At 51.2% G+C, this 23,696-nt stretch overlaps 1 protein-coding gene across 1 annotated transcript; it reads left to right on the top strand.

The window, feature by feature from the left end:
* The first annotated feature begins 16,579 nt into the window (after positions 1–16,579).
* Positions 16,580–20,044, top strand: LOC125319008 (zinc finger protein 239-like). The gene is made up of 3 exons (XM_048289972.1): positions 16,580–16,686; positions 17,857–17,935; positions 18,522–20,044. The coding sequence occupies exons 2-3, from the start codon at positions 17,914–17,916 to the stop codon at positions 19,442–19,444; spliced, it is 945 nt and encodes a 314-aa protein (XP_048145929.1). The 5' UTR covers positions 16,580–16,686; positions 17,857–17,913; the 3' UTR covers positions 19,445–20,044.
* Positions 20,045–23,696: the final 3,652 nt, after the last annotated feature.

Here is a 23,696-nt window from a genome sequence, read left to right as displayed (position 1 = left end):
CAGGGGCCTCCTGTTGTTCTGCCAAGGGGCAGAGGCGATTTAAAGGACACAGACAGCACTGGAAAGAATGCTCTTATTTTACTGTGAAATTAAGGAACCTCAAATGTAAAACGATACATTCGGTAAAACTAGGCACTTGGCTTTAGCAACAAGCAAAAATAAGCAAGGTAATGCACCTAATTATTACTATCCAAGAGAAAGGAGATTGATTTAGAAAGATGCATCACCAATTGCCTAAATACCTTACCATCATCCAGATCTGCAGTCGTTGGGGAGCCCCGTTTCGCAGCAAGGAGCTGGAGAACTCTTCCCGTCAATTGGGAAAATCCTATGGGTGCATCTATCCGTATGTGAGGTCTCCAAATTTGCTCCAAACGTGGGTCCAGCTTTTATAGGCCCAAATCAGGAAGTCCAAGTGACTTGATTGTGTTTTTAGCCCGGAAACACCTGGATCTGATGGCACACTTTGCAGCCAGCAGGGGCCACAGCTTGGCCAGTGCCCAGGCCTTGCCTGGGAGGGTTTCCCCTCAAACACCCTGCAAACAAACCTGTATTCATGTCAGCTGGGGAAAGCTTCTTAAATTATCCATTGCTTGCAGATAACTGTACACGGTGATGGGAAAGTTTCTAAAGCAGCCCGTTTGGCGTTAAACAGCTAGCATAAGCATCTTTGTCATCTGTTTTTAGCTGAATAATACTGATGGTGTTAGTCACAGATTGGCCAGGGTTCATCTGTGGTTCATCGTAGGTCAGCTCCGGCTGAGGCCTGCTGCTCAGGCCTCAGCACATCAGTTGCTCCTCTGACTTACAGGATGAATCATGGTTGTCAGACTGCCTCTGCAGTTGTTGCATATAGGGTTGGTTGATCTTGAGGCGTAGCTGCGAGCTGCCTTCCCTGTACTCTGTGCTGGATGAGTCGTACAATACAAGGAGCGAAACAAGGAATAAACAAGAAGGTAGCAGCTGCACAAAGGGAAAGGAGAAAGGGCCCCTTTGAGCCACAGACTCCCTGGCAGCCACAAGAATATATCTGGTTCCCAACATTCCCATGTCTGGGTTGGTACATGGGCTAATTTTCTCATCTCCCTAGTTGTCTGTTTTCCTACTTTTCCATTGTCATCAATTTGTAAGCGACAGTTGGATTCATTTTCTTGCAAATTCATTTCCTGCAAACTCCTCCTTTTTCTGCTGGTAGTCTAAAACCATGCGATGCTGGAAAATCGCATTCCGCGTTTGCGTGGATTGGTCGGCCATAAGGTCAGGGGCGGCAGCCGTCTGGTTAGTTATTATCTGTTGAAGAATGGTTAGAGGATCAGGGGCATGGGTCATTGATAGAATTATGGGATCAATAAAAGAACTGTACGAAGCAAAGGCCTGCAAGGAAAAAGCCTGCAAGCAAATGCCTGTGTGAGAAACAAGCCTGAGAACAACCAGGGAGTTTTGAGGATGTGCAGCTGTGCAGATAAGATGTACTGGCCAGGAGAAGGGAGGGTGAACTCTGAATTCTTTAATCATAACATAACTAGTAGAAGCTTGCCAATGTAGTCTAATTATGTAGAAGCAGAAATGCGCTTTGATAGGTTTAAGCCAATAAAGTGCTAACAAGCTGATATACTATATAAGTGCCTCTGGATTGCTAATTAACGGAGCTTGCTTTTATCAGCCATATTGGTTGTTCTGCTATGTCTTCCCCCGCCGAAGTCCCCGAACTTTTCCAACAATTATCTCCGAGACAGCTTGCAGTCTTATTATCCAATTCAGATTATAGGCAGGTTCTCTGGCCCCTGACACCAATTGGCTAGGGCTCCATGGAGCCGGTCCATAATGTTGTATGACTCTCTCAGGTGGCCGTTCGTCAGGTCCCCATCTTTGGGAGCTTCCCTTACTTAGGGAGGTGTCAAGAGACCATGTTTCTCTGACCAAATCATGACATACTTTGACTCTGAGCCCCGTCCCCTGCCTTTGTGGCCATGTCCCTGATGAGCCTATTGTTAAGGATGTGCAGTGCATCAGTGAGATGGGTTCTCCACCAGGACAGGTGTCCATCTCCCAGGTTTCTCCACTGCTCTTTCAATAGCCCATTCATTCGCTCAGGTAATCCCACAGCTTGGGGATAATATGGTATGTGAAAACCCCACGGAATGTTTTTCTGCTCAGCGTACTGCTGAATGAATTTGTTCTGGAAATGAGACCCATTATCTGTTTGACTCGGTAATGGCATTCCGTAATACAGAATTATTGTGTCTATAGTACAGATGGTGCTATGCTGAGTGGCCTTCTCACAAGGATGGGCAATCAAATACCCAGGATATGTGTCTACGGCAGATATATTTACACCCTCGGTCCTGGGGTAAAGGTCCAATGTAATCCATTTGCCAAGTTGGTCCGGGCAATTTTCCTCTCCCCAGCGGTCCTTTTACAAAGTTTGGCACCGGGCGTTTGTATATATGGTGGCACACAGGGCATTGAGCAATTCTAGTTCTACTCATATCGAGTGACATGGCAACGCCACACTCTTGAGCCCACCTGTAAGGGGCTTTTTGTCCAAGGTGCACACATTTTTGGTGCGCACATTTTGCCGAGCCTTCGTGATCCTCCTTTGGAGGGAACTCTGGTCTGGCTTGGGAAATCTTTGCCCGGTTGCCTGCAACAGAGTCATAAAGTAGCTCTAAAGTGTCTGTGTTACTATGGGCATCAACATGAATCACAGTCACATCAGTTCTTTGTACCATTTGCCAAAGGTCACTCCACAGTTCCTTTCCCCAGAGCTCTTTGGAGTAGATTTTCCAGGCTCTGCCTACCCATGTCCGTAGCCACGGAGTGAACCCATTTAGCTACCGACCAAGAAGCAGTATAGGAAAGGCATTCTCCTAGATCTTCTTGTTTTAAAGCCATATCAGTTGCACAGAATTCAGCACATTGACTGCTTTTCCCCTCTCTGGTCATTTCTAAAAACTTTTCGGAATGAGGATGGTCAGCTACTGCTTTCCAAAACCTTTTCCCTCCTATATATTTAGCTGACCCATCCGTAAACCAAGCATGTTCTTTTTCCTGTGGCGTTAGTTGATCTGAAGGCTTTTCCCACTTCCCTGGAGATTCCCTCTCAGCTGTGAAGTTGGCACTCACCTCTTGGTCCCTCCCGGGGGCAGCTGCTATTGGCTCATGAAGAGTGGCTATCCGCCCCGTTCCCAGCTTGGCCCTATCCCGAATATACCACTTCCACTTTACGATACCACACTCCGGAGCGTGCCCAATCCAATGGGCTTTCAGGGACCTTCTGACCCACTGCACAATAGGAATTTCCGGATGAAGAGCCACTTCATATCCTATGGTTAAGTTGTTCTGTTTCCATCAGTGCCCAATAACATGCCAATAACTGTTTCTCAAAAGGTGTGTAGTTGTTTCCTGCTTCTGGCAACTTCCTCCCACAAAACCCCGGGGGAACCTTTTTCTTCCCCTGTTTCTGCCAGAGGCTCCCATCAGCATGTGACCCATTTACAGGTACATTTAACTCAAGTTCTCCCTTTTGCATAGGCCATAGATCTAAAGGCCTTTTTGGCTAATAGCCTCTGGCTAATTCAAAGGCAGCCTGCTACTCACTTCCCCATTCCAATTGCCTATTTCCCCTGGTTACTTTATGCAAAGGGGTTGAGATTTGTCTCAGATGCAGAATACGTTGTCTCCAAAAGACAAATAATCCAATAAATCTTGGTGCCTCCTTTTTATTTTGTGGCACTGCAAACTCTAAAATTTTCTGTCGGGCTTTGGGGAAGATTTCCCGATGCCCGCATTGCCACTGAATTCCCAAAAATTTCACTTGAATTTTGGTAGGGTTAATTTCCCAGTCTTTCTGTTTCCTATGATCCACAACTAATTCAAGGACTTGTTGCACTTCCTCCTCATTGCTGCTCTGGACCAAGATGTCATCTATATAATGAATGAGTTGCGTATGAGGAGTCAGTTTGATTTCATCCAAGTGCTCGGCCGCTGTTTGATGACAAATTGTTGGGCCGTGCACACATGCCTGGGGCAATGTGCTGAGTGCGCAGTGTCGTCCCTGCCACGTGAAGGCAAAGTGACGCCCCTGCTCCTCAGCAATGGGTACTGCAAAGAAAGCATCAGCCAAATCAATTACTGCATGCCAGGTTCTTCCAGAGTGTTCCTGGATTTTTTCTATTAAAGTAACGATATCTGGTACAGCTGCCGCAAGAGGTGGCTGTGTTTATTTGATTCTCTAAAGTCCACGGTCGTTCTCCATGACCTGTCACTTTTCTTGGCAGGCCAGACGGGGTTATTCCAAGCCATTCTAGTGGGTTTTAAAACATCCACTAAGTCTTTAATAGCCGGTGAAATGTCTTCATGCCCCCCGGGATTTGGTATTGCTTCACGGTTACCAATTTAGTTGTGGCAGGAATCTGCACAGGGGGCATTTTCACCTGCCTGACTAAAACTGGCCGGGCACTGATACAAGGCTTTGTCCCAAACTGATACAAACCGTTGGATAAATTTAAAGCCAGTCCCTTTAAGATACCAATCCCAACTATATATTCAGGGACCAGGACAATCATAACTGAATGCAATCATCTGGGGAGGTTCCCTAGTTTCATTTTGATTTGTTGTTTGCACAGCTTCAATTTGTTTCCCCCCACCAAACCTGTAAGAATCACTGGTTGTCCTTTAAATTTCTTGGGATTCCCATAAATGTAAAGAGGCCTCCGCTCTGCTGTCAATCCAGGCTTTTACAGTTTGTGAGGACCAGTTTTTCCAAAGTATCTGAAGCTCCACAGGAGGCCGCCAGTCCTTTTGTACTGATTGCACGGGAGCTTGGCCCTTATCTCATTCTTGTTTAACATGCTGAACTATTTCCCTAGTGTCTTTCCAGGGATACAGGTCAGAATAGGGTCCCCAGCCCTCCCTCTCCCCCGGAACAGCCGACCCGCTCGCGGTGGGCCCTCCGCAAGCAGATGTGAAGAAGTCCCGTTGAGGCTCCGGGGGTGCCGTAGGCCGAGTTGTTCCCCTATTTTTTGCTTTAGCATTCTGCACTTTCTTGCTAGGTTTGTGCAATCCTCTCTGTTTCTGTGTCTTCCATAAATCAGGAGCTGGGATCCCATCAATTTTATCGTGAGACACGCTGAGGAGATTGACAGTTGGACTGACAATCTCTCCGAGAGCAAGGAGGACTGTATTGCACTGATATCCCTGCGATCAAGGGTATTGGCTTGCATTGAGATGCACTGGAGCCCAAATAGCAACGAATAACAAAAAAATGCAGGTGCCAATATGGTCCTTGTCAGTTTTGCTGAGCTTACTGCCTGCTGTTTCTGCTTGGCCTGTCAGTCAGCCGAGAACCAACATGTGAGTTACCCTGGCCAATGCGACAGGGCAAGATACTCTGTGCTTAGCCACTGCTACTCCTGACAATCCTCTTTCTACCTGCCTTGTTGGCTTGCCAATAGATGACTGGCCAAAGCCTAAGGCAGTTAACAAACTTTTACAATCACACAATCACGCTGATGCTTGAGATCAGTGGGTTTCATACCTTCCCCGGGCAACTCTTGAGCTGCAAGAAATAGAGCTTTTAGGATCTGTGAAAATGGACCTTTGTGTTAAGTTTAATTACTCTGGATCTGATCAGTCCAAAGTATGGGATGTTTCCCCTAGCCAACCCATATTTGCAGAGGAAAGTGCCTGGTGCAATTCCAGTTCACCACATATTTCACACTCTACTACTGTTCCTCTGACTTTGCCTCCAGGGGTGTTTTTAAATTTGCAGAGACCGAGCATGGGCTGCGATTCCATCACACATCAAGGGAGGTCCTTGCAGCTTAGGATGACTCTCACTGTTAACACCTAACACATAGCTATGATTTTACAGCATAAACTACGGAGGGGAAAATGCAGCACCCGTGCGTTTGCCCCTGATTGTGATGACAACACCAAATTTTGGCAACCAGGTGCTCGATGGGCTGTTTCCTTCCTTTCTCCACAAATAGCATCTGCTAAAGCACTGGGACTGTTAAACAAGTTAGGATGTTGGCTAGCTTGGCAGGCTAACGCTACTTCCCTTGCTTTAGCCGGATTCTGAACAGGTGTCGGTTCAGTAAGGCACACTACACTGCAAAATAGAGCTGCCATTGATTTTTTGTTGCTAGCACATGGATGTAGATGTGAGGATTTTGATAGAACATGTTTTATGAATTTGTCTGATCATTCAAAATCTATTCATGCCCACATTATAGAATTACAAACACGCGTGTCAAAATTGCATGAAGATTCAGAATCTGATTGGCTCAACAGTTTGTTTGGCAATTGGCAAATTGCAAGATAGATCAAAAATCTGCTTAAAATTAGATGCCCGGCCCTATTGGTTATTTTTTGCATCCTGCTCATTGTGCCATGTTTATTGTCTTTTTTGCAAAAGTATAGGAGAAAGGTTCACGAAGGATGTCTGGACTTCAGGCGGCTCTCTTGAAAGCTGTTTATTGCATAGGTGAAGTTACAGCAGTTCAGGGAGTGGGTATCCAGAGCCAGCCCTACAGCTGCCAGCTCCAGCTGTAGGCATACCTGAAGCCACTTTCTGTTCAAGTTAGAAAGCATCAGATACTTTTCTTTGCTGAGTAGCTTAATACATAACAACCAATAAGCACCACACACAATACCTTTACATTTGCCTATAGCCTATCATAGCTACTACCATCACCATATTATAGTCATTATTATCCAATCACAAGAGTAAGTTACTGTGCTAGTTTGAAAACAAACCAGTGGGAGGCACCAAGTCAGAATAACAATTTAATGGAAATTAAAGAAAAGGAAAAAAAAGTAAAAGAAAACACTGTCAAACTGACAGAGTCAAGATACAACCTGACACCCTGTTAGGCAAGGTGGTGGTAGCAGTCTGGTAGAATGGTGGCTGCAGTCCTCTGAAGCGGTGATCCTGTAGAAAAAGGGTCTGCTCTTCCTCAGAAAGTCCAATGGTGGCTGTGTAGCTCCTGTCCTCTGGAAATCCAGCGGGAAGCCGGTGTCTCTGGTGTTCAGCCTCAGATTATATCCACGATGGGATGCTTGGTTCCTCCCTCTGGGTGGAGCATCTCACAATGGGGTAACGAGTCATGAGGCAAAGTGTTGATTAGGCTCATTAACAGAAGATAGTCCGGAGGGAGTTATCTCTGAGTCAGGTGGCAGGACAATGATGGGCAATTAACAGCGAGATAGTCTGGGGGGAGGAGGCAAGGAAACACTGCCCCACCTGGTTTCAACAGCTCCTGAGGATGGTGATAGAATACACTGCAACCCAGGACATTATCCACCCCTTATTCTATTGCCATCTACATTATCCCAAATCAATACCTTCTTAAACTCTAAAACACACATACATACATACATACATACATATATATATATATATATATATACAATGTAACCCTACACACCGTTCTCACCTAAGATTAGGTCTCCTTGTGGTACACAACGGGTTTCCCCATCTTTCTGCATTACCCACCAAGTGCAACCAGGTCCTTGAGCAAAGACAATCCCACGGATGGGTTTGTCTTTGCCTGAGGTGGGATTAATCCAAACAGTCTTTCCTAAAATACCTCTCAGGTGTACCACAGGGACTCTATCTCCATCCACTGTGTGCAAGGGTTCAGACTCGGTGGGACCAGCTCGATTGATGGACCCTTGGGTATTGACCATCCAGGTGGCCTTTGCTAAGTTCACTTCCCAATTTTTGAAGGTCCCCCCACCAAGTGCCTTTAGGGTAGTTTTAAGTAGTCCATTGCAGCGTTCAACTTTTCCAGCAGCTGGTGCATGATAAGGAATATGATATATCCATTCGATACTGTGTTCTCTGGCCCAGGTGTTGATGAGGCTATTCTTAAAATGAGTCCCGTTGTCTGACTCGATCCTGTCAGGGGTGCCATGTCTCCACAGGACTTGCTTTTCCAGGCCCAGGATGGTGTTCTGGGCTGTAGCATGAGGCACAGGGTAGGTCTCCAGCCATCCAGTGGTTGCTTCAACCATGGTCAACACATAGCGCTTGCCTTGGCGGGTTTGGGGAAGGGTGATGTAGTCAACTTGCCAGGCCTCCCCATACCTGTACTTTGACCATCGTCCACTGTACCACAGAGGCTTCACCCGCTTGGCCTGTTTGATTGCAGCACAGGTCTCACAACTGTGGATGATCTGTGAGATGCTGTCCATGGAAAGGTCCACCCCTCGGTCACGGGCCCATCGGTATGTTGCATCTCTCCCCTGATGACCAGAGGCATCATGGGCCCAACAAGCTAGGAATAATTCTCCCTTGTGCTGCCAGTCCAGATCCACCTGTGATACTTTCACCTTGGCAGCTCGGTCCACCTGCTCGTTGTTGCGATGCTCTTCATTAGCCCGACTCTTGGGTACGTGTGCATCCACGTGTCAAACCTTCACGGTCAGCTTCTCTACTCGGGTGGCAATGTCCTGCCAAATCTCAGCGGCCCAGATGGGCTTCCCTCTGCGCTGCCAGTTGGCTTTTCTCCAGCGAGCCAGCCATCCCCACAGAGCATTAGCTACCATCCACGAGTCTGTGTAGAGATAGAGCCTCGGCCACTTGTCTCGTTCAGCAATATCCAAGGCCAGCTGGATGGCTTTAAGCTCTGCAACCTGACTCGATCCACCTTGTCCCTCGGTAGCTTGTGCAACTCGTCGTGCGGGGCTCCATACTGCAGCTTTCCACTTTCGGTTAGTGCCTACAATTCGGCAGGAACCATCAGTGAAGAGGGCATAACGTCTTTCAGTCTCCGGTAGCTCATTATATGGTGGGGCTTCCTCAGCACGAGTCACTTGCTCTTCCTCTTCTTCAGAAGATAATCCAAAAGTCTCACCTTCTGGCCAGTTTGTTAAAATTTCCAGAATCCCAGGGCGATTCGGGTTTCCAATACGGGCACGCTGTGTGATGAGGGCGATCCATTTGCTCCATGTGGTGTCGGTGGCGTGATGCGAGGAAGGAACCTTTCCCTTGAACATCCAACCCAGCACCGGAAGTCGGGGTGCCAGAAGCAACTGTGCTTCAGTGCCAATTACCTCTGAGGCAGCTTGGACTCCTTCATAGGCTGCCAAGATTTCCTTCTCTGTGGGAGTGTAGTTGGCTTCAGACCCTCTGTAGCTTCGGCTCCAGAATCCCAGTGGTCGGCCCCGAGTCTCACCAGGCACCTTCTGCCAGAGGCTCCAGGACAGACCATTGTTCCCAGCTGCAGAGTAGAGCACGTTCTTCACTCTGGTCCTGTCCTGACTGGGCCAAGGGCTCCTTCATGAGCAATTTCCTGCTTGATCTGGGTGAAGGCTTGCTGCTGTTCAGGGCCCCAGTGGAAATTGTTCTCCTTGCAGGTAACCAGGTAGAGAGGACTCACGATCTGTCTGTACTCGGGAATGTGCATTCTCCAGAAACCTATGCCGCCTAGGAAAGCTTGTGCTTCCTTCTTGTTGGTTGGTGGAGATAGCACAGTGATTTTATTGATGACCTCGGTGGGAATCTGATGTCATCCATCTTGCCACTTTACTCCCAGGAACTGGATCTCTCGGGCAGATCTCTTGACTTTGCTCTTCTTGATGGCAAAACCAGCTTGCAGGAGAATCTGGATGATTTACTCTCGTTTCTCAAATACTTCCTTTGCTGTGTTTCTCCACATGATGATGTCGTCAATGTATTGCAGATGTTCTGGGGCCTCACCCTTTTCCAGTGCAGCCTGGATCAGTCCATGGCAGATGGTGGGACTGTTCTTCCACCCCTGGGGCAGTTGGTTCCAGGTGTACTGCACACCCCTCCAGGTGAAAGCAAACTGAGGCCTGCATTCTGCTGCCAAAGGAATGGAGAAGGCATTAGCAATATCGATGGTGGCATACCACTTCACCGCTTTGGACTCCAGCTCACACTGAAGTTCCAACACGTCTGGCATGGTAGTACTCAGTGGTGGCGTGACCTCATTCAGGCCACGATAATCTACCGTCAGTCTCCATTCTCCACTGGACTTACGCACTGGCCATATAGGGCTGTTGAAAGGTGAACGGGCCTTGCTGACCACCCCTTGGCTCTCCAGTTTGCGAATCATCTCATGGACGGGAACCACAGAGTCTCTGTCGGTGCGGAATTGCCGGCGGTGCACTGTTGCTGTGGCGATTGGCACCTGTTGTTCCTCAACTCTCAGCAGTCCCACGGCAGAGGGATCATCTGAGAGGCCAGGCAATGTACTCAGTTGTCTGATATCTTCTGTCTCCACAGCAGCTATCCCAAAAGCCCAACGATGTCCTTTTGGGTCCTTGAAATATCCATTTCTGAGATAGTCTATGCCGAGAATGCACGGGGCCTCTGGGCCAGTCACGATGGGGTGTTTCTGCCACTCCTTCCCAGTTAAACTCACTTCAGCTTCCAGTACAGTCAGCTGCTGGGATCCTCCTGTCAACCCAGAAATAAAAATTGGTTCTACTCCCACATACCTTGATGGCATCAGAGTACATTGAGCGCCGGTGTCAACCAAAGCCGTGTATTTTTGTGGGTCAGATGTGCCAGGCCATCGGATCCACACAGTCCAAAAGACCTGATTGTCTCTTTCCTCTATCTGGCTAGAGGCAGGGCCCCTCTATTCCTGGTCATGGTACACATTGCTTCCATCTGGTGAATATGCTCCCGAAGTCCCTTCAAGAGGATTGGTCATATTATCATTCCTACACCGTCTGGAGTTCTGTGCGCGAGACACCAGAGCAGCGTTGACTCCAGATGAGCTTCTTGTGATAGTTGTCCCTCTTTTTAGTTCACGTACCCAGGCTGCTAAGGAGGAGGTGGGTTTTCCATCCCACTTACTCATGTCTTCTCCATGTTCCTGAAGGAAAAACCAGAGGTTACCTCGTGGGGTGTATCCTCTCTCCCTGGTTGGGGGACGCCTGCTCCTAATGGAAGAGACTCTTGTTGGTTCTGGCGATATGTGGTAAATCTCTTCCTTAAGTTCCTTTTTCAATTTATGATGGCCTTCTTCAATCAAGCTCCGGACTTGCTCAGCCAAAAGACTTGTTTCCACGGATGAGACATGGGTGTGAAACGCGGCTGTGACGGTGTCCTCGTAAATCCTCAGTTTGTTCACCAAGACGCCCACCCTGTCCTCGCCTTCCCTCCATTGCAGCGTTGCCAGGTAACGGGAGTACATCTCTGGTCCAAGGCGTGCAAACCTCAACCACATCTGTGACGTGCACTGGACACCATCTGGGCTCTTAGGAAATCTCTCGTCTTCTGAGAAAATGATCTCCAGCACAGCCAATTCCCTCAGGCACCGGATACCTTGTTCCATTGTGCTCCATTTTCCTTGGTGCACCTGGATGTCTTCTTTACAAAGGTACCTGTCCCTTACACTTGTAAGCAGTCATCGTCAGACGCTGAGAGTTTCTTGGGTTCTCTCGATCCCCTGGTCAATGACCACATCCCGGGACAGAGATCCCAGCTGCCTGGCCTCACTTCCGTCCAGAATGGTGTCATTGGCTGCAGCGTCCCAGATGCGGAGCAGCCAGGTCAGGATAGACTCGTTTGTCTGGCGGGTGAATTCCCTCCGCAGGTCACACAGCTCACCCAGGGATAGTGACCGAGTGATGATCTCTGGCTCTGCCTCTTCTGCTGGGTGCGAAGGTCCTGCTGCATCCTCGTCAGTCATTATGCGGACTGATTTGCTTTTTGATTTCTTCTTCTGAACGGGGGCAACTGCAATTGGTTTAGGCTGTTCTGGTTCAGTGACAGTTTGTGTAGAGACGTTTATAGCGCCTTTGGTTTCTTTCTCCTCTGTGTCAGTCTGCGTAGACATGGACACTGCTGTCTTGTGTTTGGTTTCTTTCTCCTGTGACAGTCTGCGTAGAGATGGATGCTGTCACTATGCTTTTGGTTCCTTTCTTCTTTGAGACAGTCTGTGTAGACATGGTGCTTGTTGCTCTGCTCTTTTTTTCCCTCTCATCCTGAGGATGCTGTGCCATAGCTCTGATTCTAAGCATGGTGTACACAGTGCAGGTCATAGAGAAAAAAGAAAAAAGAACTGACAAGAAGATTATGCCATTCTTAACATCCACAGGGAACTCAATATTTTCAAAAACTGCTGTGTCAGGCCTGAAAGGCTAGAAAAAATCATTCTTTAATCCTCCCCCCAGGGGCTGGGTATGATTGTTGTGGCCCCAGATGTAGCAGCCTAGAGTAGGACAAGCAGACAAAGTTGAGTATGTATTCCGAATTATGTTCATTGTCTCGGAGGTTATCATGCAGTATAATAATAGACTAATAAAGCAAATTTTATACCATACCCTGGTCTACACAGGAGCATCACAATCAGCAGATAGTTCCCCATGTGTGGAAAAATATAGAGAGCTAGGTACAAGACCCATGTAAGAATGTTGAACATCATAGTGAGTAGGTGGCTTCTACAATACAAAATGGTAATTCTGATTTTCTCAGCAGTCGAGCTCCACACTGGGCACCAAAAATATGTACTAGTTTGAAAACAAACTAGTGGGAGACACCAAGTCAGAATAACAATTTAATAGGGAAATAAAAGGAGGAAAAAAACCCCAAAAAATAAAGGCAGAAAACACTGGGTTAAACTGACAAGAGTCAGGATACAACCTGACACCCTGTTAATCAGGGGGGTGGTAGCAGTCTGGTAGAATGGTGGCTGCAGTCCTCTGAAGCGGTGATCCTGTAGAAAAAGGGTCTGCTCTTCCTCAGAAAGTCCAGTGGTGGCTGTGTAGCTCCTGTCCTCTGGAAATCCAGCAGGAAGCCGGTGTCTCTGGTGTTCAGCCTCAGATTATATCCACGATGGAATGCTTGGTTCCTCCTTCTGGGTGGAGCATCTCACAATGGGGTAATGAGTCATGAGGCCAAGTGTTGATTAGGCTCATTAACAGAAGATGGTCCAGAGGGAGTTATCTCTGAGTCAGGCGGCAGGACAATGATGGGCAATTAACAGAAAGATAGTCTGGGGGGAGGAGGCAAGGAAACACTGCCCCACCTGATTTCAACAGCTCCTGAGGATGGTAATAGAATACACTGCAACCCAGGACACTTGCTCACTCTTCTCCCAGCAGGATCAGGGAGAGAATTGGAAGGGTAAAAGCTGGAAAATCTGTCGGTTGAGATTAAGACAGTTTAATACAGAAAGTAAAAACCATCACATAAGCAAAGCAAAAGAAGGAATTCATTCACTGCTTCCAGTGGGCAGGCAGGTGCTTATCACCTCCAGGACAGCAGGGCCCCATCCCACAGAACAGTGGCTTGGAAAGGCAAACGCCACCACTGCAAATGTCCCCACCTCCCTCCCTCTTCCCCCCCCTTTATATCCTGAGCATGATGCCATAAGGTCTGGAGTATCCCTTGGGTCAGTCAGGGTCACCTGTCCCAGCTGTGAGCCCTCCCAACTTCCCATGCACGCCCACCCCCTCCATACTGAGGCTGTAGGAGGGGCAGGAAAGGCCTTGGCTCTGGCTGAGCTCAGCAAGAACAAGCCCATGTCTGTGTTCTCAGCCCTGTGCTCAGCACAACCCCAAACACAACTCCCCCACTGCCTGTGCAAAGGAAATTAACTCCACGCCAGCCAGAACTAGCACAGGTGCTCTGACGTCTCCACACCACCTGGTCTTCTTCAGGCTGAACAGCCTCAGCTCTCTCAGCCTGTCTCCATAGAGAAGATGCTCCAGTTCTCTTATCAACTTCATGACCTCCTCGGGACTTTCTCTGATGGTTCTAAGTCCTTCTTATGTTGGAGACACCAAACCTGTGCGCAGGACTTCAGGTGGGGTCTCACAAAGGCAGAGTAGAGGGGCAGAATCACCTCTCTCAATCTGCTGGCCACACTCCTTTGGATGCAGCCCAAGACTCCGCTGTTTTCTGGGCTGGGAGTGCTCACTACCAGCACCTGGTGAGTTTTTTATCTACCATCACCCCAAAGTCTTTCTCCGCAGGGCCACTCTTGATCATTTCTCCACCCAGCCTGTTGGTGTGTCTGGGACTGCCATGACTATACTGTAGGGCCTTGAACTTCACTTTGTTGGACTTCATGAGGGTTTCATGGGCCCCACCTCTCATGCCTGTCAAGGTCCCTCTGGATGGCCCAACCTTTCCCTCCAGTGTGCAATGCACCACACAACTTGGTGTCATCAGCAAACATGCTGCAGGTGCCTCAATCCCTCTGTCCATGTCACTGACAAAGATGCTGAACAGTGTTGGCCCCAGTATGGACCCCACTCGTCACTGGTCTCCACGTGGACAATGAGACATTGACCACAACTCTTTGCATTCAGCCATCCCGACTGTTCTTTATCCACCAAGTGCTCCATTCATCAAATCCATGTCTCTCCACTTTGGAGACAATGATGTCGTGAGGGACAGTGTCCAAAGCTTCGCATAAGTTTAGACAGATAACATCAGTTGCTCTGCCCCATCCACCAATGCTGTAGCCCTGCCATAGAAGGTCACCAAATTTGTCAGGCATGATTTCCCCTTCGTAAAGCAATGTTGGCTGCCACCAATCACCTCCTTGTCTTCCATTTCCTGGGAGCTGAGGCCATACGTGGTACTGGTGGTACCGGTGGTGCTGGGAGCACATCCAGCTCTTAGGTGAGCTCAGACACACAGTGTGGGGAATGGGAGGGGGCTGGGACCTCAAATGGAGTTCAGGGTGCAGCTGGGGATTGGAGGTGCTATGGAAAAGGCATAGGAGAAAGGTGGAAAAGAGGGAGTGAGATGTGAAGGGGGGTCCCATGACATCCTCTGTACCTCTCCCAACAGTTCCCTGGGGTGCTCGGGGTGGAGCTGCAGTTAAGATGGCAACAGGGGTGGGGGGATTCATGCTGGGGCTCATCATCCTTCCTCTACCTGCACAAGGTAAGCAGTGACTGGGGCCCAGTCAGGAGGCAGGGGAATGGAGGGCATTCCTGGAGTGTCTCCTGTACATGGGGATGCCCCAGCTCTGCGGCTGACCAGGGAGCCAGGCTCCAAATTCTGATGGTGGGTTATTGAGATTGCTCAGCCTCCTCCTGAGCCCAGCTCTCAAAATCGAGTAAGCCCAGGGATTGCTCCCACACAAAAGGTGCCAGGACAGAAAGCTGTTGCTGGCCTTTCCTTCCTTTGGGCAGCCATCACCTGCACAGCAACAATGGGCCCAGGTGTTGTACTACCCAAGGAAAGGCACTGACATCCACTTCAGGAGCCCACCAGCAGAATTTGGTGCCACCAGGTTCCCATTTGCCATCTGTGCAAAAAGCAGGGCCCAGAGTAACCACAGATACCCCTCTCCACTTCTCTCTCTCACCATCCCAGTGCATCTCCCCATCCCTCTCTTGTTCCCTGGATCCCATTTTCTGGCTCTTTCTCTACCTCCATCTCTCCTTCCTCCTGCTTTTCTCATCTCTCTTTTCTTTCTGTCCTGTGGGACAAATGGGGCAGGCCAGGTAGGACCTGTGAAGTGAGGGGTGGCCTGACCAATGGTTCCCAAAGGGAAAGCAAGGGGCTTTCACGGCTCTTTCATTAGTGCCTGTATTGGGTTTGTGTGGCCAGGTTTTGCTGGTGGGGGAGCTACAGGGATGGCTTCTGCAAGAAGTTGCCAGAAGCTTTCCTGTGTCCAGCAGAGCCAACACCAGCTGGCTCCAGGACGGACACACCACTGGCCAAGGGTGAGTCAAACAGAGATGGCAGTGACACCTCAGGGATAATGGATTCAAGAAGGAAAAAGTTATTGGGCAGATGGAAGTGGATCCAGAGAAGAGCAGAGTGAGAACATGTGAGAGGAACAGCTCTGCAGACACCCAGGGCAGTGCAGAAGGAGGGGCAGGAGCTGCTCCAGGTGCCAGAGCTGAGATTCCCCTGCAGCCCCTGGAGGCGCCCACGCTGGAGCAGGGGGATGCCCGAAAAGGATGTGAGCCCGTGGGAAGCCTGTGCTGGGATCCCTGTGGATCCCTGGGGAGAGGAGCCCATGCTGGAGCAGCTTTGCTGGAAGGATTTGTGGGGGACCCACGCTGACACAGGGGAAGGACTCCCAACTCCTCTCCCTGAGCAGCAGCAGGAACAAGGTGTGATGAACTGACCGTGACCCCCATTCCCGTCTCCCTGTGTCACTGGAAGGAGGAGGGAGAGGCCGGGAAGGAGGGAGGGGGTCGGGGAAGGTGTTTATAAGATCTATTTTACTTCTCATTATCCTGCTATAATTTTGATAGCTAATTAATTCAATTCCTATCCCCACCAGACTGTTTTGTCCGTGAGTGCCGTCCTTGGCCCTGGCGATGCTGGGCCTGATGCGCCCAGCACACGGATGGCCCTCCTGGCTGCCAGGGCACTGCTGACTCAGATCCAACTGGGCATCGATCAGGACCCCCGGCTCCCTTCCCGCAGCTGCTCTCCAGACTCTCCTTTCCCAGTCTGTACGCACAGCCAGGGCGCCGGGAAGAGGAGGAGGAAGAGAAGAAGAAGGGATGAAGAAGGAGAAGCAGGGGGAGGACGGATGAAGGACGAGGAAGAGCAGCAAGGATTAAGCAGCAAAAGAAGTAGTGAGAGGAGGAGGAGGGGAAGACGAGAGAGAGGAGGAGGAGCAGGATCAGGGACAGGAAGAGGAGGAGCCACGAGTGCACAGCTCTTTGTAACTGCAGCACCCCCGCCCTGGGAGCGTCGGTTCTCCCCTCCGCATCCCGCAGGTGACCGGGGAGCGGGAGCTCGCCGCAAATATCATGGGGGGGTTTCCTGGGAGAGTTTTTCTGGGATCTTTTCATCTTTGGATCTTCCGGGATTCCAAAGCTGAGCCGGAAATGCGCCTTGGGGGGATATTGAAGGGTCTCCGGGAGGTGGCGTTTTTGGCGTGGTCCCGGTGGCGGCTGCCGGCAGAGCCCCGGCGGTGGGCGAGGGGGTGCCGCGTTCCCGGAGCCGCAGTGGGGGTTGGGCTTCCTGGTCAGGTCCCGCCGCCTCCATTGTCAGCCCGCCCTCGTGGCGATCGCCCGGTACTGGCGGGGGGTGGGACACCGGTTTTGGGGGCCCTTCGGAAGAGCCGAGGTGTGTGGGGGGAGCCCCAGAGAGGGGAGACCGGAGAGGGGCGATACCGGAGCTGGGGGACCCCCAGCAGCCTGGAGGGGGTCGAGCAGGGAGACGGAGAAGCCTGGAGAAGGGGTACGCTCGGGAGCCAGAAGCGGAGTACCCAGAGAGGGGGCACCGCCGGCAGCCAGGGGAAGGGGGTAGGTTGGAGAGGGCTCCCCCAAGGAACACCAAAGTGGGAAACCCAGAGTGCGGGGAGCTCTGGAACCCCCAGCATCTTGAAGCAGAGAGTCAGGGGAGAAAACACTCCCAGGACTCCCAAAACCCCCGGTATCCCTAAGCAGGGGGACCACGGAGAGGCAGGGGGGACCCACTGGACCCTCAGCAGCCCAGAGAAGAGCGACCACCAGAACTCCCAAATCGGGGAGACCTCTGGGATTCTCAGGACGCTTGGCATCCCAGAGTGGGGATCTCCAATAAACGGAGGACCCCCAGCAGCCTGGGATAAGGGGGACCACTGAAACACCGAAGTGGAGAGACCAGAGAGGGGGAACTCCTGGGAGATTTTTCTTTCGAAGAATCTTGATCTTTTGAAGTTTTTGGAGGGTGAATCTTGGTATTTTGGTTGTTTTTTGAGCTAAATCTTGGTGGTTTGTAGTTTTTGGAGTTGAACTTCCTATTTTAGAGGGTTTTTTGGCTGAATATTGGGGTTTTGGGGGCTGTGTCTTAGTGTTTTGGAGGCTTTTATAGAGGATGCCCAGTGACTTCTAGAGATGGACTTGGGCAGGAGGAATCTCCAATCCAGCACACTCACATCTTGTTTTTTCCCTCCAAACCAGGATTTCTCATTCCCAAACCTTTGCCAAAGGGAGGAGGAGGCTGTGAGGAAGAGGAAGATGCCCCAGGAGCCCCAGGCAGGTGAGGAGGAAGTCAGTGCCCCTTTCCCCCTCTCTCCTGCTCCATCTCCCAGCCCAGCATCGCCCCCGGCTGCAGGACAACCCCGCTGCCGACGCCGTCCTGCCGGGGACAGACTGGGCGGGGGGGGGGGGTGTCGTCCTCCTTCCTCTGTCACAGAGGCAAATCTCCGTCATCTCCTTCTTTCTTCCTTCTCCCTTCTTCGTGTTTCTCTCTCCCCTTTCTTCTGCTTTTTCCTTCCTCTCCTTGTTCCTTCTCCTGGTTCCTTCTCTTTCCTGTCTCTCCTTCCTCCTTTTTCTTCATCCTCCTTCCTCTGACTTCCTTTTCCTCATTTCTTCCTCTCATTTCTCCTTCCCCTTCTTCCTTCTCTTTGTTCTCTCTTTTCCTTCGTCCTCCTTTTTCATTCCTCCCCTTCTTCCTTCTTCTGCCTTCCTCACTTCTTTCCTCTACCTCTTCCTGCTCCTTCTTCCTTCCTTTGTCTCCTCTATCCCTCCTCTCCTTGTTCCTTTGACTCGCTCATTCCTTCTTCTTCCTCTCTTTCTTCCTTCCTCTCTTTTTCCCTTCCCCTCCTTCTTCCCTCCTCCCCCAGGGGATGAGCTGCACACAGGGACCAAAGAGGACAAATCCCCACGGCAGAACCTGGTGGAAGAGGCCGTTTTGAGCGGCTCCACGGCGCAGGAATCCAACGGGGAGGAAAAGCCCTGGAGGTCCCCCACGAGGAGGGGCTGCAAACACAGCCCAGGGAGCTCTGAGGAGGAAAGACTCACCCTGTGCTGGGAAGGTGGCCGGAGATCCAGCCAGAGCTCGGACCTGGTGGTCCATGAGCAACTTCATGACAGGGAGAAGCCCCACAAGTGCTTGGAGTGTGGGAAGAGCTTCAGCTGGAGATCTCACCTGCTCCGCCACCAGATGATCCACACTGGGGAACGGCCCTACGAGTGCGGGGAATGTGGGAAGAGCTTCAGCCAGAGCTCTGACCTAGTGGTCCACCAGCGCCTTCACACAGGGGAACGCCCGTACATGTGCTTGGAATGTGGGAAGAGCTTCAGCAAGAGGTCCAGCCTCATATACCACCAGCGCTTCCACACTGGGGAACGGCCGTACATTTGCTTGGAATGTGGGAAGAGCTTTAGCCAGAGCTCCCACCTCATCAGCCACCGCCGGCTGCACACAGGGGACCGACCGTACAACTGCTTGGAATGTGGGAAGAGCTTCAACCGCAGCTTCAGCCTTGTCATCCACCAGCGTGTCCACACTGGGGAGAGGCCCTATGAGTGTCACGAGTGTGGGAAGAGGTTTCGGACCAGCACCGATCTCCTCATGCATCAGCGGATGCACACGGAGGAGAGGCCCTTCCGCTGCACTGATTGTGGGAAGAGCTTCATCCGTAGCTCTGACCTAGTCAAGCACTGGCGCGTCCACACTGGGGAGAGGCCCTACAGGTGCTTGAAGTGTGGGAAGAGCTTCACCCAGAGTTCTGCCTTGACCTCACACCAACGGACCCACTGGTAAGAGAAGCTCTACAAGTGCCCCAGCTGCAGGAAGAGCATTGGAGGATCCATGCTGAGCAGAGGCCTAGTGACCCATGTTCCTGGTGATCCACACTGGAAGACACCTGGCTTGTGGTCTCCACATCCTCCTGGTTCCCCATAGGCACCTGGATGAACACAGGGGCAGGAGCATCCACTGGAACACAGACTGACGTTGGAAATTTATTGGGAAGAGTGGATTTGTTGACTTGGAAGATCCCAAAAAATCTCACCTGCTCCATCCAATCATTTCTTCCTGTGGCGTCAAGCAACACTGGATGATTTTTAGGGTCTTTTCCAACCTAAGTAATTCCATGATTCTAATTCTCTCTGGACCATGGGTGTCTTGCACAGCAAAATGGTGATGGACTGGAGCAAAATTTTGAAGACAGTGGGGTGGAGACCCCTCTAAAAAAGGCTCTTTTACCCACCCAACCCAACCCCATGAATACTCACATGATGCTGACATGTAAATCTTTTTTTTTTGGTCTTGATTTTCTTTTGATTCCTGTTTATCCCTTAAAAACACCTAAGGTTGGGGTAAAAATAAAGAAATTGAATAAAGACCTCTAAACTCCCACTATTTTACTGGGATTTTGGGATTCAGGGCAATATTTGGGAAAATGTGGGAGAGTTTCCTCCATTGCTTTGCATCCCAAATCCCAGAGGGATCAATCTGTTACATCAAAATGACTCAATCCCACTGAAAATGGCTCAATCCCAACCTAAAATAGCTCAATCTCACCCCGAAAGGGCATGATCCCACCTCAAAATGGCTCCATTCCACCCTAAAAATTATGCGATCCCACAGCACCCCCAAAACCTCCAGGAGGGGTGGGATGAGGTTTGGGATGGGGTGGGATGTGGATTTGGAGCGGTGGGATGGAAGAGAGGAATGGGATTTGGGAGGGGTGGGATGGAGGAAATAGGGTTTGGAATGGGGACCTTCATATCCAGGAGGGGTGGGATTAGGATTGGGAGTGGTGGGATGCAGGTTAGGGGCTGGAATGAAGCTTGGGAGGGGTGGGAAGGGAGCTGGAATAAGATAGTGAAAGACTGGGGATGTTAAGGATGGCGCAGGGGGGGGCGGAGGGGGGCAGGTCCCTGTGGGTGTTCAACGGTATCCCCCAAATCTGTGGAGGTTTTGGGGTATCTGCTATTCCGGAAGGGATTTTGGGATAGTCCCCATTCCTGAGGGGATTTTTGGGCACCCCCCCATCCTGAGCGAGTTTTTGGGATACCCAGAGTCTTGAGTGGGGGGTAGTGGGAGAGTGGGGAGACATGTGGCTCTGGCACTTGGGAAGGGGGCTCCATCGGGAGCGATACAGGGAGCCCATTTTGGGGAGGACCCTGCTGCTTTCTGCTAGTTTTGGGGTATTATAAATGGCTTTTGGGAATATACTGCTCGTTTTCGGGGGCTGTGGTGATGCCTCCTTGTGGGAGGATGAGGTGACCCCATTTTGGGGAGGATCCTGCTGCCTTCCGCCAATTTTCAGGGTTATAAATAGCTTGTGGAGGCCCCCTGCCCTCATTTTTGGGGGTTGGGGTGACTCCATGGTTCCTCCGATGGCTGAGGGGTTATAACCGGCTTGTGGGGTCCCCCGATTGCGGGACATCCCAGCTGCATGCAGGTTGTGTCCCCTTCCTGCAGCCTCACCCCTGAGGCAGCGCTCGGCCGAGCACGGCGCTCGGCGCCGAGGACTCCCCGGGTGCCAGGCAGACCCGCAGCGCCCGGCGCTCCCCACCCGGAACCCACCTGAGCCCCCCCCGCCCCCAGCGCCCCCCGGAGCGGAATTTGGGGAGGGGGAGGTGGGGGCGGCCAGGCCGGGCCCCCCCGCGCTGTCCCGGCGGGGGCCGAGTGCGGGCGGGAGCCCCGCGGGGCCCGGCCCTGCCCGGGCACGGCTGATGCCGCCCGCCCGCGCTCCGCACTGCTCCGGACTGGTGCTCCCAGTGCCGTGCGGGGCGGGGCCGCTCTGGGGACCCCCCAGGGCACAGCGCGGCTGCTTTGGGGCTGTGGGCACCGCCCGGCGCTGGGGATGGGACATCTGGGTCCGTACTGGTGGCACTGGTGGTGCTGGGAGCCCCCCCGGCTGCGAGTGCGGAGCTCTGGGGGGAGGGGGGGGGGAGGGGGGCGAGAGGGAGGGGGACGATGGGAAGCAGTGGGGGCAGGACGGGAAAACGTGTGGTAGGACCCCCCAAACCAAGAGCGGGGGATGGTGGGCTGGGGATCTGGGGACGATGAGAAAGGGATGGAAGGTTTGGTCTGGGAGGGATATGGGATCCACAAAGCTCAGTGAAAGGGGCAAGTCAGACCCCCATAGTGGGAGGTGGGTGGCATCCCTAAACCAAGTTCTGGGGAAACCTGGAGATTGGAGGTATGATGGGAAGGGAGTGTGAGAGGGTGGAGAAGAGGGTCTTTCGACTTCCAAAATGAGTGTGAAGGGGCTGAGTTCCCAATACTGAACCAGGGGGTTGGGGACACCCTGAAACCAAGCTGTGAGGGGAGCTGGGGATTGCAGGGACCATGGGAAATGGATGGGAGAATAAGGAAAACTGGGGGTGCGACAGTGGGCAGGGGCATCCCACAGGGGTCCTGTAGCCGGATGCTCTAATCAAATGAGGTCAAACAACACTAACAATGCCCTGTTTGCATACATGCCAAGCAGTAAATGAAGAAGAGGGCTCCCACTGCTTTTGGGGTTGAATGAGAGTGAGGTAAAATACAGTAGATCTGTTAAAATACCAGGATAAAGGAACAATCAAGTGATTCCACTGATAATTTATCCAAAGCTGCTGAGCTGGCACAGCTGCCTGAGCACATCTGACTGACAGTGCAGGACTTCAGACTGTAACAGCCCCATCCCAGACTTTGACTGCAGCGTCCTGACATATCCATTCTTAGGGGGAGAGGGATGTGGAGATTCTTCCCTGGAATAAGGACACCCCTCAAGGACTGGAGCTCCCACTGATGGGCAAGGTGGGGACACAGGGACCTCCCACTGCACAGCCCGGCTGCTTTTGGAGTGTCAGCACACGTTTGCGCTGGGGACTGTGCGTGGGGGGGGAGCTTGGTAACAAGAAAATGTCACTGGAAATCGATAACTAAACTCTCTAATTCTGTAATTTCACTAATAGAAAGCAGCTTTACTTTATTTTGGTGCCAGGTGTGTGCAGGGGATGTCTCCCCGTATCACACACATTCAGCTAGAATCTTTTTGTTTGTATCTATATAACTAATACATATTAATACATTTCCCAAACTCATACATATATGCTAAACATTCCCCTCGAACTCTTTTACATATTTCAATCACTTCTTGGAACTCATTTACATTAGAGTAGGGGTCATTTGAGGGTCTCTGGTGGTGACTTGGGGAACATCCCATTCCTCAAATTATCCCTGTTTGGTCACAGGCCTCAAAAAACCAGTTCTTTCTGAATGCATTCCAGCTCTGAACATGGATCGCCAGGTCTCTGCACAATGTGGGTCACTGTGGATCATCCAGTGTGGGTCCTCCAATGGGTGAAGAAGTTGGAACAATAAACAAAGCTCTTCCCCCAGCTGGGGCGCTCACACGGCTTCCCTTACTGGTGGGTGCATTTGTGTGAGGTCAAGGCAGAGCTGCAGGAGAAGCTCCTCCCACACTCCCAACACTCATAGGGTTTCTCCCAAAAGTGGATGTGTTGGTGGGTGATGAGGTTGGAGCTACAGTTGAAGCTCTTCCTGCAGCTGGTACAGTGGAGGGGCCTCTACTCTGTGTGCATCCCCTGATGCCTGATGAGATCTGAGCTATTCTGAAACATCTTCCCATGCTCAGGGCACTCGTAAGTCCTCAGTGTGGATGTTCTGGTGGCAGATCAGGTCAGAGCTGATGCCAAAGCTCTTCCCACATTCCTAACACTTGTAGGGCCATTCCCCAGTGTGCAAGCACTGGTGGGTAATGAGGCTGGAGCCATCGCTGAAACTCTTCCTGCATTCCTCACACTGGTAGGGTTGTTCTCCTCTTCATCTGCTGGTGAATCAGGCAGTAGCTCCATCTAAAGCTCAATACGCATTCCCCACAGTTGTAGGGCCATTCCCAAGTGTGCAGACACTGGTGGGTGATGAGGCTGGAACTCCAGCTGAAGCTCTTCCCACATTCCAAGCACTTGTATGGCTTCTCCCCAATGTGCAGGTGCTGGTGGGTGATGAGCTTGGAGTTTCAATTCAAGCTCTTCCTGCAGTCATGGCACTT

Source organism: Corvus hawaiiensis, chromosome 35, assembly GCF_020740725.1.
Source record: "Corvus hawaiiensis isolate bCorHaw1 chromosome 35, bCorHaw1.pri.cur, whole genome shotgun sequence".
NCBI lineage: Eukaryota > Metazoa > Chordata > Aves > Passeriformes > Corvidae > Corvus > Corvus hawaiiensis.
This window is presented reverse-complemented; position numbering and strand designations above follow the sequence as displayed.